Source organism: Phyllosticta capitalensis (assembly GCF_038381095.1).
Source record: "Phyllosticta capitalensis strain CBS 128856 chromosome Unknown BKA78scaffold_2, whole genome shotgun sequence".
NCBI lineage: Eukaryota > Fungi > Ascomycota > Dothideomycetes > Botryosphaeriales > Phyllostictaceae > Phyllosticta > Phyllosticta capitalensis.
The window spans coordinates 3501154-3514124 of record NW_027117440.1 but is presented as its reverse complement, the minus strand read 5'-3'; the positions used below and the strand labels follow the sequence as shown (position 1 = coordinate 3514124).

General features: G+C 54.6%; 6 protein-coding genes across 6 annotated transcripts; 5 read left to right on the top strand and 1 right to left on the bottom strand.

The window, feature by feature from the left end:
* The first annotated feature begins 261 nt into the window (after window positions 1-261).
* On the top strand, window positions 262-642 carry BKA78DRAFT_307588 (uncharacterized protein). Its single transcript, XM_066887877.1, has one exon. It carries the CDS (start codon window positions 356-358, stop codon window positions 602-604), a length of 249 nt encoding a protein of 82 aa, XP_066748528.1. The 5' UTR covers window positions 262-355; the 3' UTR covers window positions 605-642.
* Window positions 643-1381: 739 nt separating this feature from the next.
* On the top strand, window positions 1382-4384 carry BKA78DRAFT_350475 (uncharacterized protein; the record flags this gene model as incomplete). The annotated part of the gene is made up of 2 exons (XM_066891000.1): window positions 1382-3214; window positions 3269-4384. 2 exons carry the CDS (start codon window positions 1382-1384, stop codon window positions 4382-4384), a joined length of 2949 nt encoding a protein of 982 aa, XP_066748527.1.
* Window positions 4385-6116: 1732 nt separating this feature from the next.
* BKA78DRAFT_307581 (concanavalin A-like lectin/glucanase domain-containing protein) lies at window positions 6117-7575 on the bottom strand. Its single transcript, XM_066887876.1, has 2 exons — window positions 7489-7575; window positions 6117-7371 (listed from the first exon to the last, which is right to left on the bottom strand). Exons 1-2 carry the CDS (start codon window positions 7562-7564, stop codon window positions 6515-6517), a joined length of 933 nt encoding a protein of 310 aa, XP_066748526.1. The 5' UTR covers window positions 7565-7575; the 3' UTR covers window positions 6117-6514.
* A 443-nt stretch (window positions 7576-8018) lies between these two features.
* On the top strand, window positions 8019-9161 carry BKA78DRAFT_377662 (Rhodanese-like domain-containing protein). The gene is made up of 2 exons (XM_066892878.1): window positions 8019-8573; window positions 8641-9161. The coding sequence occupies exons 1-2, from the start codon at window positions 8158-8160 to the stop codon at window positions 8702-8704; spliced, it is 480 nt and encodes a 159-aa protein (XP_066748525.1). The 5' UTR covers window positions 8019-8157; the 3' UTR covers window positions 8705-9161.
* A 96-nt stretch (window positions 9162-9257) lies between these two features.
* BKA78DRAFT_307579 (uncharacterized protein) lies at window positions 9258-10595 on the top strand. The gene is made up of 3 exons (XM_066887875.1): window positions 9258-9284; window positions 9377-9574; window positions 9636-10595. The coding sequence occupies exons 2-3, from the start codon at window positions 9384-9386 to the stop codon at window positions 10303-10305; spliced, it is 861 nt and encodes a 286-aa protein (XP_066748524.1). The 5' UTR covers window positions 9258-9284; window positions 9377-9383; the 3' UTR covers window positions 10306-10595.
* Window positions 10596-11581: 986 nt separating this feature from the next.
* Window positions 11582-12377, top strand: BKA78DRAFT_350471 (uncharacterized protein; the record flags this gene model as incomplete). The annotated part of the gene is made up of 2 exons (XM_066890999.1): window positions 11582-11691; window positions 11750-12377. 2 exons carry the CDS (start codon window positions 11582-11584, stop codon window positions 12375-12377), a joined length of 738 nt encoding a protein of 245 aa, XP_066748523.1.
* Window positions 12378-12971: the final 594 nt, after the last annotated feature.

The following is a 12971-nucleotide window of genomic DNA, read 5'->3' as shown; positions in this document are numbered from 1 at the left end:
GGTAGAGATCCAAGCGCGCCGGGGGAGGAGACGAATGAAAAGAGGGGGGCGTTTTGTGGCTCTAAACTGCCGTTTTTGGTCGGAGGGACCAAGGCGGTGATGAGGGGTAGTTATCGGGAGGTGTTGAGTAGGTAAGCATGTTTACGGACGGAATCAACAAGGGAGCAAGGCCAGTTGGCGATGACGGTCAAGACCAGGATGCGAGCAGGGCAGGCCAAAGAAAGAAGAAATGCTAAGCCCCGCCCTTTGTCGTACGCACCTCACGTGACTGTTTCATTGGCGGGACAGGCCCGGGAGAAGACGACCGAGTTGATGGACGAGGAGCTATTCATGGGTCGCTCTCCTGCCATGATCCATGACATGTGTTATCTGCTTCTTGTCGTCGCTGACAGCAGTCTCCGGCTTCGCTGACAATGACAGAGTCTCGGTCAGATCACGCCTGTCGCGTCGCCTTCACTGCAGCAGCATCTACGGAGTAGCAGCTAACGCCGACAGCCGTCTCTGGACTCCTTCTCGCTCGCCTTTGGCCTCCAAGCGCGCGACGGCGGCACTGCCACGGCGGGTGTCGCACGATGGCAGCGCAGCACAAATGCCATTTTATTAGCGTCTGCCGGGTTGATGGTCGACATTTTTCGCTGAGCTGGTCTCTGGTGCAGTCCAGGTGAGGGTGCTGCTGCTGCTGCTGCTGCTGCTGTGGACTGGGCCTTACCCAATCAGGCGCTAAGCCATCTTTGGTGACCCAGCGAGCCAGCCAGCCAGTGCCAGCCAGAGAGCCACCCTACTGGCCGGTCGGCCACGCCCAGCGCTCACACTATGTGCGCTCCCTTCCTCTCACTCACTCTCTCTTCCCTCACTCCCTCCAGTCCTCCAATCCTCGAGCCTCCACCGTCCACCAAATTCAACCTCAAACACCATCCAATCCACAACGCTGCCGCCATTCTCCGCCTCGACTCTGCTTGATTCTTTTCCCCTTCGTTCCTCTTCCACTCCTCCCGTTTTCCGCCCTGCCGCGACCCTCGTCTCCCACTCGCTGCTCAACGCGCCCTACACCATTCTCCGCGACCGGCACAGAGTACAATCATCACAGCCTGATCGTCTTCGGCGCTTCAGACGACGTAGCACTACCGACGCGTCCTCAAGTCCACCCGCGTCTGGCTGCTCGCTCTGCTTGCGCACACGCCCACCTTCGCGTCGAGTCATTCCAGCCTCCTCGCACGCCTCGCTCGATCGCACCCATATCTACACTGTCTCCAAGCGCCCGTCCTGCGGACTCGTCGTAGGTCTGCTCTGACGTTGCTCGGCCTCGCTGCGACGGCCGTCATGCAATTCGACGCACGACGAGATTGAGCCGCCTTCACCTCCTCCCAACAGCTGGCGGATTATGACAGAAATCCCCTTGCTGCAGACGCATGCTGTTTCCCAGCTAAGCCCGAGGGCTCCATTTGCGCCCGTTCCGTATGGTGTTCCCAATGGCCGACCGCTGGATGGCCCACAGCAACCCGAAGACGACACCGTGTCCGACATCATCAAGTGCGTCTGCGGCTACGATCTCGACGACGGCAGTAGCGTGCTGTGCGAGCTGTGTAGAACATGGCAGCATGTGCTGTGTTATTACGACAACGAGACCCATATCCCACGGGTACACGAGTGCGCCGACTGCCGCCCACGGCCGCTCGAGCAGAGACGCATCAAAGAACGACAAAAGGCTTTTACGCACATGGAAAAGGAGAAGAACGAAAATAACGACAAGAACGACAAGAAGCCAAAACGCCCTGCGCCAAAAAGCCACAAGAAGAAGCCAAAGGACAATGCTGCGCTGACGAATGGCCATGACGAGGCAGGTTCTGGCGTCGAGCGCAAGAGCGGAAGCCCAAGGGATCCGCAGCCGCCAACCAAACGACCCAAAACCACTCACAAGAGTTCAGGGTCTGTCGCTTCGCTCACTCAACCACCTGCTAGTCGTAAGCGAGCCACCTCAACCGCTCAACCTGTCCTCAGCCCGGTCAAATCGCCTGCCACCCCAATAGGCAACGGATACCCCAGCGACTACTTTTCCGACGAATTTTTGCGACTATACCAGAACAATAACTTCAACGAAATCGAAGCCAATTCGTTTCGCGACTTGGGTGTTACCAACAGCCTGCACCTGTGGCTCAAGGACCCCGATGAGACGGCCAAAGCCACCGGTGGTAAGACCCCCGATCAAATCTTTCAGCGACACGATGGACCGATGAAGTCGCTCGAGGAGAATGGCCCTCACATTGGAGTCAACAAGACTGTCGGATCCCTTCCGACCGTCCAAGGTCCCCCTCCAACGTGGATGTGGATTACTGTTGACGCAGATGTACCACGCGGCTGTTTCGTTGGGGAGCTCAAGGGACAGATTGGCCTCAGGGACGAATACTGTTCAAATCCAGACAACCGATGGGCCACGTTGCGGCACCCTATGCCCTTTGTTTTCTTCGCTCCGCTTCTCCCCATTTACATTGACACCAGAAACGAAGGCACTCACCTGCGATACATCCGCCGCAGTTGTCGACCGAACGTTCGCATACAAATCCTGATCACGGGCGAATCGGAATACCACTTTTGTTTCGTCGCAATATCGGACATCTTCGCGGGCGATGAGATTACAATCAGTTGGGATCTTGACAGGGACATTCAGCAGGCGCTCTCCATGTATTTGGCGAATGGCACCACTCGCGAGGGAGGTATACAGGACGTGGAAGGAATTTCGCACTGGGTTGCGGGCGTTCTGTCCAACTTTGGCGGATGCGCCTGCGCTGCTGTGGATTGTCCTCTGGCTCGCTGCGATCGTCGAAGCGGTCCCCACGCGAGCAACCAGGTCGTCAAGCCTCCGAAGAAGCGCAAAAATGGAAGCCACGTCTCTCCGCTCAGCACCGGCCACGCGACCAACAGTCGCGCAGGCAGTGAAGCGCGGCGCGTCGACCACGACGACGACAATGCTGAGAGTCGTTCGGTTTCCGGTTCCACCCGCAGCAAGCCCACGAGTCGCGATATTACTCCAATGACGCATGCGTCGACTGAGAATGTTGTGGGTCTGGGCGTTGAAATGTCGGATCGGGAGAAGCGGAAACTGATGCAGCAGGAAAAGTTGTTCGAACAGCTTGAGCATGATGAGCACAATGCGCAAAAGAAGCGGAAGCGGAACAGCGCTGGCTCGGCCCTGAACACGCCTAGCGTGGCAAGCTCTGTACGACCTACCATACCCTTATCAGCTAGACGGGAAAAGCTAATCGTGGCGCAGAAGCAGTTGGGTCTCGCAGAGTCATCCGTCCCATCTCCGGCCGCATCCAAGTCTCGCACATCCGAGTCGAATGGTCGCTCTTCGAACATGAATGGCCGTCGGTCAAATAATCCGCGGCGAACTCCACGTGCCCCACGAGAGCCTCTTCCGCCGCCCAAACCCGAATATGCAGACTCAGGCACACAGACCGATCCCGATCCCGACTGCCCTTCGATGCTGTCCGTGTCAGTGCGTGTCGAAAGGCGGAAGCCCAAGGGTTCCTTTTTGCGCTCGCTGTTGCAGCGCACACGGGACGCCAGGGTCACGCGAGAACGGTCGCAATCGTTACAACAGAGTCCATCGCTTTCGCAACCACAAGGCGACACGATGGACGTCGACGAGCCAGAAAATTCTGCACCTGCTGAGCCATTGTCCTTGCACAGAGCGTCTTCGCCGCAGCCAAAGGTGGAAGAGGACATCGAAATGCAGGATGCTCCTGCTGCCACCTCGATCGAGGTACCGAAAAAGGATCCAGCACCAGTTTCGCCTCGGTCAAGACCAGAAGGTTCACCACAAAGCCCGTCGCGTGCTTCACATCCTCCTCTCCCACCACCTCCACCGCCGTGGTTGCCCACTGATGACGCATCGGCCCACAATGGTCCTGGCAAAAGCGGCAGACCTTCCCATGTCGATCTCCCGCCTCTCCCCACTTTCTCCACTCAACGAACAGCAACACAAACCCCGCCACCTCCGTCGGCCGCAGAGAATACTCCGCCCGCTGGATCCATTAGCGGCGCAGCCGTCGCTGAATCTCCTTCCCTTCTCACTCCCTCAGTGCTTTCGGTTCCCGCGCCCTCTCCTGATGTTAGCACCCCGACTTCCGTGGCCACTCCCAGCCCTGTTCAGCGAAAAGCCAAGATGAGTCTGAGTGACTGGACTGCAAAACGAAAAGCAAAACTGGAAGCTCAGTCGCACGAGCATGACGCAGACAAGCCGGAGGAGAAGGAAAAAGACAAGGGAATGCCATCGCCTGCCACAACTCTAGCGCCAGTGCAGGAGTCGTGCGAGCTCAAGGATGGCGAGCAAAAGGCCAATGTGGGCGCAAAAGCAGACGGCAAGGCCGCTGACGGCGCATGATGATTTGGGCGCCTCTTCATTCTACGTTGACGTTGTCCAACGCTTCGTTTCACTTCGACGGTCGTTTTTTCCCCATGACCGATTCATTGAGCGGGTATCTCTTTTGTTGTTCGAATTGATTGGTCGAGTCAGTCAATGTACGAGTCGACGTTGCTGCTGCTTTGTTACCGTAGCAAGTAGCTGCCTTTGCCATTTTCTGTTCTTCTCATCAGTCTCAACAGTCTCTTATACCAATACCTTTTTTTTTTCACTTACTACTTTTTACTACCAACAAGACTTTTTGGGACACGACGAAAGTGTCTCGCTCGCGCCACTATTTGGGGCTTTTTGGATTCTTCTGTCTGTCTGTGTGTGGATGCCTGGGGGCAAAATGACGAGAAGCAGCAAAACGGTGACTGATGATGGTCCGCGGATGGAACGGACGTTTTCCTTTACGTGTGCCATGGCTTGACTGACGGATTGACGGACGGATGGATGGCTTGACGGACGGATGACGGAATGGGATGGGATGGGATGGGGATCTTTTGCTTCTTTCTCTTCGACGCCCTCTTCTCCCCCCTACCTACTTCTACATCACACGAGCGAATGAGAAAAAAACTACTCTAGCTCCACTTCTTCCTCTTCCTCTTCTCTTCTTCCCCCTTTTCTCATCTGCTCTCCTTTTCTCTCTCCCAAGACAGAAGGGAGAAGAGATCAGAACGCGGCAACTCTGCTAGCGCAGTACCTACCACAAAACAACGACATAATACAACAATACAATGTGACACGACATGACCCGACCTGACCTAGGTAGTCTGGCTCTCCCCGTGCGGTGCAGCGCAGCAACACGGAAGCCTATGCAAAGCAAAGCGAGAGCCCCGTCACATACATAACCTCATACATACCCAGGCGAGCGGGCAAAACAGAAGAAAGAGAAACCCCATCATCGATCGCTGGGTACGTACCTACCTTACCGAGGGCTGACTGGAAGTGAGGAGTGAGGAGTGAGGAATGCGATGAGCGCGAGTAGGACCACAGACCAATGGGCAGGCAGGCAGTATGTATGTAGCGGGGGCGGTGGAATGCCATTGGAATGACGGGGAATGCCAAATGAATCGTTCATGGGTGGAGTAGTAGTAGAGATACCTTTTTTGCTACTACATTACATGTACGTGCACATTTCTGCCTCGCCTTGCCTCACCTCGCTTCTTCCTTCAACCTCCTCCTGCTTACTTGATCCAACTACCGGCCTTTCATGTCTTTTGTTTGTGTGTTTGGCTGCTATAGTAAAAGCCGCTTCGCTGATTGCATGTTGTGTGTCCTCGGGCGACTGATTTATTGGCTGTCTGTTATGGTGTGATGACTGCTGTATCAGTATGTGTAAACTTGTGTGGCCCTTTTGATCTGCAAACCGAAATTTGATATGACGGCCTTTCTACAAATGTAATATCATCTTTCTTCTCAACACACACATGTCGTCTCTTGTTTGACGTCGAGCCATCCATCATTCATCATCCATCAGCCCCAAACTCCACGTTCAACCATGAACTCTCTCTCGCCCACGCAAAACAGTCGCTCCCTACACCTCATTAGACCATCCGCACCACCAGACTTTTCAACAATGAAAAGGTAGCAGAGCCAAAAAGACTGAAAAAAGTGCAAAACGTACAACAGCCGGGATTCGCTGCTGGTCACCCACGCAACTACTAATCGGCCGCAAGGTAGCTTATCTATGGAAGAGCGGACGGGGTTCCGAGTTTTCTACCTGCTATGGTCGTACGTGAAGCTAGATATTGAGTAATGACAATATATTTTGCAGCTCAACGCGGAAAGACATTGGTTTCTCAGACGGCAAGGATTATTGTATTGCAAGCGGGATTTGGGGAAGTCGTTGCCGTGGGCGGAAAGTGGATCATGAGTCGATTTTCAACGACAAACTAAGGTACCAGCACTGAGTGCCTCATCGAAATCTTGAGAGGAATTTAGAATGGCAATGAGCCAAGTCAGTGGTAACTGATGGGGAATTATAAGCGCTTGGTGTGAAAGGAAGTTGGAGCAACTCAGATCCCTACAATGACGTCTCCATGCTAAAATGCAAAATATAACTATGGGCAAGTAAAGCACCGCGTCCTGACGACTCAATTGAGCCGCTCACATGGTATGGCCTTCAGGCGCCGCGTGCCAGTCTCTCTCAAAGCAGCCCCACCCGCCGACGGGCTCGTCGCACAGCTTCAGGTTGTGGACGACCATGTCGTAGACGCCGTCGTCGGGGAGGATGCCCTGGCAGACGTTGCCGCCCATGGCCACGTTCAGGATGATCTGCCAGTCGCTGACTCTGCGCGTGCCCTCGGGGACATGGGCCTTCATGACGGCGCGGCCGTCAATGTACCAGACCAGCCGGCCGCCTCTGCCGTCGGGAGGCTGGTCCCACGCGAAGCCGAACCACAGCCCTTCGGGGTTGTCGAGCGCCGGGATGGGCGTCTCGACCACCCGGTGCTTGTTCCAGTCCTCGCCGTTGAAGTGGCCCCAGTGCAGGCAGCTGTGGTTGGTGCGGTCGCCGTTCCACGCCTCGAAGATGTCGGCCTCGCCGTCCACCGGCCACGTGAAGGGCTCGCGCGGCAGCAGCCAGAAGGCGGGCCACACGCCGCGCGCGCAGGGCGCCGTGATGCGCGCGTGGAGGAAGCCCCGGTCTCGCGAGAGCGTCGTGTGCGATACTAGCCGCGCGGACGTGTATTGCTGCCCCGGCGGCGCCGAGCGGTTGGCGATGGCGCGCAGGACGAGCGCGTGCGAGGGCGTGTGGAACGAGTTGTGCTGCTCCGCCGTGTAGTTCTGGGCTTCGTTGTTGCCCCAGCCATTGTCGCCGAGTTGGTGCTGAAAGTGCTGCGAGACGGGTTCGTGCGGCAAGAAGGCAGGTCTCCAGTAGAAGGGCGGGCCCGAGGGATGAGGCGGGAGAGGAGGAGGTGCGCCGCCGGGTGGTCCCCACTGCTGCGGTTGTTGTTGTTGCGGTCCTGGTGGTGGATGTGAGCCTGGGAAGAAGTGCGGTGCGGCGGACGGGTAGCCGTGGCCGGATGGATTGGGTGGAGGTGGTCTGCTGTAGGCACCGGTAGCACCCGAGGAAGACGAACTGCGGTCGGCCTGGTACTTTTCAATCTTTTCCTTGGCCTTGTTAAGGAAGCCGTCGAGCTGCTTGGAGAAGGACATCGTTGCGGTGGTGATGGTGGTGAGAGTGGGATGTGTGAGACGCGCGGAAGTTGAGCAGCTCGGCCGCAACGTCATCGCTGTCGCCTTCCTTTTATTCGTATGCCAACATGTTGGGAGCCGACATCTGAGAGAGCAGATTGGCGATTTTATTAGCAGAGCCGTCGGTTCAAAGTCTAGTATGTTTTCAGTCTTTCAATTGAAGTAGCATTTCCGCCATTGGGTTCATAATGTGCCCCGCGGGGGTTGATGTCCTTATGATGCATTGGGAATTTGACATGCCCAGCGAAAGGCGGCTGTTCGCCAGGCCATTGAGCCTACACCTTTCGTCCTTTGGGAAAAGATAGAGTCTTGGTTCAGGCAACGGTTGATTCAAAAACTTATTTAAAGATGCAGTGTCACAGGCCAAAAGTAGCAACCCCACCACCCAACGTCAGCAACCCCGCCAACGCGACGCAGGAACCAACACCAAAAACTTTGACCACCAAGCTCCCATTCCATACACGCCAATTGCACTGACATCTCTGCTCTCTTGATCCCAAACTACACGACTTCCACGACCGTATTCCGAACCGCCGCGCTCACCCTCTTCAATCATGTCCAACGTCACAATCGGCACCCTCAAGCGCATCGACCGCGATGCCCTCTTCGCGCTGCTCCAGCGCAACATTGCCTCTTCAGGCAGCACAACCGGATCCTCCGCCGCAGCCACCACGCCATCGGTCGCCATCATCGATGTGCGCGACTCGGACTACATCGGCGGCCACATCCGCGGCTGCACCAACGTGCCAACGCATACCCTCGACTGGCGGGCGCCCGAGCTGGTCCGCGAGCTGCGCGACGTACCGCTCGTTGTATTCCACTGCGCGCTGAGCCAGCAGCGGGGGCCGAGCGCGGCGCTGAAGTATTTGCGCGAGAGGGAGAGACTGGTTGGTGGTGAGAATGGCGAAGAGGAGGGACAAGGTCAACAGGTCAAGGTGCTGGATGGCGGGTTCACGCAGTGGCAGGAGAAGTGAGTGCCGGAGCTCTCAGAATGCTGCCTTTGGGTATTGCATTTGCTAACGTGGTATTCTACGCAGATACGGCAACGACTCGTCCGTCACCGAGGGCTATGTTGAGGATATCTGGAAGTACGGATACTAGCCTTTCCTTTCCATTCATCCAACCGTACCTCCCACGTCTCTTGCACACCATACCATCCGTCGACCACTCCGTCTACAATCAATTGCAGCCATCCGATTGACGCGTCGCGTGCGTCTCGCACCGCCCTTGCAGAAGCAATCTCCGGACCACGCTGATGAACGCGCACCTCCGGGCCGGGAGGGGAGGTCGGGCGTGGTAAGGTTGCTGTGATCGGAGAAGGCAACGCGAACGCAAACGGCAAGAACGGTATCTGAGACGCGTAGGGGCGCGAACCATCCGCGGGGAGACAGTAAACAATCAACATTTCCTTTCGTGTTAGACTCCGAGCAACATACTCGAACAGGGGTATCGCGGCTGCATTTTCAGACCGTCTATCGTCAAGTCGTACCAGAGAAGGCGGTATGTGTATGTTCATCGCTTGATCCTGTCGTGCGACTGACGGTAAAAGATAATTGGCTCCATTTCTCCCACCTCGCTTGGTTCAATTTCATTCCTGAAGCTCCCACCCTTCAAGAGCCAAAACGCATAAGCATTTGGGATTGCTTCCAGCTAGGAGGTGCCCTGCAAGCCCATGAGCATTGTGAGTGTGAAGCCCAATATTCCTCATAAAGCGTCGTGTCCTGCTCTTTCGTCTCACGAACATCTTCTGACATATTCATTCCCCCCTCATAGTCCCACCATGTTTGCATCAGAATTCGAATCCGAATATGATTCTGACAAGGTCGAGACAATGGACGAGGACGACGAGGACGACGAGGACGATGCGGACGACGCACACGATGCAAACGACGCAAACGACGCGTATAACGCGCACTGTGCGGCCGACGTCAACCGCCACCAAGAGAAGAAGTCCAAGATCGAATTTTCAAGGTATCTCTAGTTCTTTTGTTCTGTTTCCGTTCGAGACAATAAGAGCTGATGCAAGTGTCAGCGCTTTGAAATCCCGCATCATCAAATTCAAACTGTGCGATGGTGAGGAGTTTCTGATCCACGAGGACGTGCTCTGCGCAGAGTCTGAAAAGTTCACCAAGCAACTCCGGGGAGACTTCAAAGAAGCTCGAACCGGGGTGATCGAAGACGTCGACGAGCCACCAGAGTTCATGTCAATATTCTTTGATTACCTCTACCGCGATGGATGGATGTTGGACGACTTCGGGGTCGTTAGCTCTCAACTTGTCCTTCTCGCCCGTTTGTACTGCTTGGGCGAGCGACTGGGTGCCGACTCCTTCCAGAAAGCGGTGTTGTGGAAACTTTCCCGTTCTGCCTCTTCTTACGTCTATACGCACACGAATGTACCCGCAAAAGATGTTATTGAGTTGCTCAGGGTGGTCGTGACAGAACTGCCCACAAGACAGGGGGAAGAGCCGCTGTGCAGCCTTGTCTACCAAATAGCTGCTTGTCGGATGGGAAGTTTGAGGTCAGAATCAACCTTCAAGGCTATTCTTAAGGACTGTCCAGAGTTGGGATCGCAAATTCTTCTCCAGCCTCCGAGCAAGAGCTGCTACCCGCCCCTGAGTAGACCAAAGAGGTTTAAAGATGCGGTCAGCATGATCACGGGCCGCGAAGGCATCAAGTTGGAGAAAGTCAATATTCGCGAATGAGACATTGGCTGGCTCACTCCGTCATCTGCGAATCGTCACGTCAGCTCGGCTCAACACGTCTGTCTTTGAACTTTTCCTCTCTTGCCAAGTTTCATCACGATGTCACTAAAAAGTTGGCGTTGCACCACGTGTTTATTCGGAGTCTCGGGGAGCAAAAACAAACCAGCCTACAAGCAACAAGAGCAAATTTCCAATCTCTCGTCGATCCAATCATTCCTTCAAAGAACTTCCCACACGCGTTACTTGGACTCTATCTTCTTCAATCTCTTCCATCCTTCACGTTTGTAGGCTAAACAAACAAAATCCAAACCACCTTCTACATACACTGAACAATGTCAAGCAACCGAAATACTCGCGAGCCTCTGACAGCGAAAAGTCTGATAACGTTGTGTACGCCCCCGTCGACGTACGCCACTTCCCAACTGACGGACCGACGCCTATCTCAGGCTTCGTGGCAAAAGTCAGCTGCACCGGAATAGGTAAGCTACTGAGGGAGAGCGACGACGACGTGAACTAAAAAGGCTATCCGAGAGGGGGAGAAAATTCCTCTTTCACAAAGCATTCATGCGGACTTGAGACCAGAGCTCGGTCATCAAGTCTCTCATCCAGATGCATATGGAGCAACATCCAGTCGCCACTACTACGTGCCACAACCCGTTTTTGCAACCGGGCCTCCAAACTCCTAGATTGGCATCGACATTACGACGATATTCCTCCCTTCTTTCCCAAGAACTATTCCCGGCTTTGCTTTGCAGTTTGCACCAGACCGGCCAGCTAGCCAGACCGACCGGCTTCGCAGGGGCAATCTCTGGACCATGTTGACGAACTCGCATCCCAGGGCTTGAAGGGGAGGCCGGGCGTGGTAGACTGCACTACAGCAACATGAGTTACCAAAAGACGAAGATGCTGAAGATAGATGAACAGGCAGCAAGAGGTAGGCGCCAGCAATGCGAAGTAACCGTGACCACCCACAAAGTCAACTCTTTCAGTGTGAGCACGAGGAGAGCTGTGAGATAGACCTCTGAACTTCGCAAACGTGTTTTTCGACAGGCGAAAATATCTCGATTCCTCACCATCCCATCAGATCACGACTGACCATAGCGATGGATATGACAAGGATCACGACAGACGGAAGCGATCGGACGTTCTCTCCAAAAAGCATAGAGCATGTGCTGCAAGTGTGAACCTTAATCAACATTATAAACTGCCCGCGGCTCCACTGGGTCGCACAGCCATTATATCCAGACACACCATTGTCCTCTTCACACCATCCTCAATGTCAAAAATCGCCGGAAGCTCCAGCAGTAACAGGAGCAGCGGCAGCGGTACGACCATGGACGACGAAAAGCCGCCCAAGCTCGACTTGATTGAAAGCAAGTTTTCAGAGTACACTTCCGCCCCGCTCTCCTGCAAACGCAGAGAAAAAGAGCTAACATCAAGACAGTGCGCTGAGATCCCGCACTATCAAAATCATATCGCTACAGGGCCATGAGTTTTTCATCCACGAGGAACTGCTTTGCAGGGAATCTGAAAAGTTTAAAAAACAGCTTAGGGGTGACTTCAAAGAAGCCCAGACCGGAGTGATTCCAGACGTCGAGGAGCCCCCAGAACTTCTGGGCATCTTTTTCGAATATCTGTATCGCGAAGGATGGGTCATGAATCCCGACATCAAATACACGTCTCAATATCCCCTCTTGGTCCGCCTATACTGCATGGGCGAGCGCCTGTGCGCCGAGTCTTTCAAGGAAGCGGTATTATGGAAATTCGAGACGACGCTTGGCCAGCGAGGCCTCTCAGACGATGAAATAGTCGACATGCTCGCTGTGGTACACACTGAGCTCCCTCCAAGGAAACGCAAAGATTACCCCTTGCGCTGCCTCGTCCTCTGGTATGTGGCTGCAGGAATCACAAGACTGAAAGACTTTCCGCTGTTCCGCTCGCTCGTCAGCGAACAACACCCAGAGTTGGGAGCCCAGCTTCTGTTGTTGGCAGGCAATAGCGGGTCCGCAAGACCTTCCTACGGTGCAAAAAAACCAGAGCCCAAGTTCCAAGACGAGGTCGACTTTGTCTAGGGAAGAAGCATGTTGTTCGCACACTCGCCTACCTACGCGAACAGAAAAGCCATCAGGAAGTGATGATAGCGGTACATGAGAAGAGTATGAAGGACACGCCCCAGACGCGGGGAAAGACAGTAAACAATCAAGATTCCTTTCGTGTTTGAATGTTTGAATTCCGAGCAATATGCGCAAACAGCGATCGCAGACTGTAAAGAAGCCCATACTGGAGTGATGAGAATGTTGATGAGCTGGCAGTACTTGTGGCGATATTCTTTGAGTACCTCTACCGCGGCAGGTGGCTCTTGGACTTGTTCTCTGTCGCCTGTCGTCTTTCGCCGTGTACGTACATATATGGCGTGGATATACAGAAAGAGGAAGAAAGAAGGGCGCCGTAAAGTGGAAGTTTGACCAGCTGCTACGTTGCAACTTTTGAACGTCGTCGCGTCGGTGTCGTCGTCTCCTGCAACACGCATCCATCTGTGAGCAAGAACATGAGCAGCAGTCTTAATGGTGCAGTGCGGCAAGACAGGATAATGCGAAATGCAAATGACGGAAGATCAAGAGAGAAAGGAGAAGACAGAGGGAGAAATGGAATCAGAGAAGCTCCAT

Bases quoted from the DNA above. Each gene is read 5' to 3' on its own strand.
- BKA78DRAFT_307579 (XM_066887875.1), top strand. From the start codon at position 9,384: ATGTTTGCATCAGAATTCGAATCCGAATATGATTCTGACAAGGTCGAG. The intron at 9,575-9,635 runs GTATCTCTAGTT...TGCAAGTGTCAG, and splicing joins TCCAAGATCGAATTTTCAAG to CGCTTTGAAATCCCGCATCA.
- BKA78DRAFT_377662 (XM_066892878.1), top strand. From the start codon at position 8,158: ATGTCCAACGTCACAATCGGCACCCTCAAGCGCATCGACCGCGATGCC. The intron at 8,574-8,640 runs GTGAGTGCCGGA...TATTCTACGCAG, and splicing joins TTCACGCAGTGGCAGGAGAA to ATACGGCAACGACTCGTCCG.
- BKA78DRAFT_307581 (XM_066887876.1), bottom strand. From the start codon at position 7,564: ATGTCCTTCTCCAAGCAGCTCGACGGCTTCCTTAACAAGGCCAAGGAA. The intron at 7,372-7,488 runs GTTCGTCTTCCT...ATCCACCACCAG, and splicing joins AAAGTACCAGGCCGACCGCA to GACCGCAACAACAACAACCG.
- BKA78DRAFT_307588 (XM_066887877.1), top strand. From the start codon at position 356: ATGACATGTGTTATCTGCTTCTTGTCGTCGCTGACAGCAGTCTCCGGC.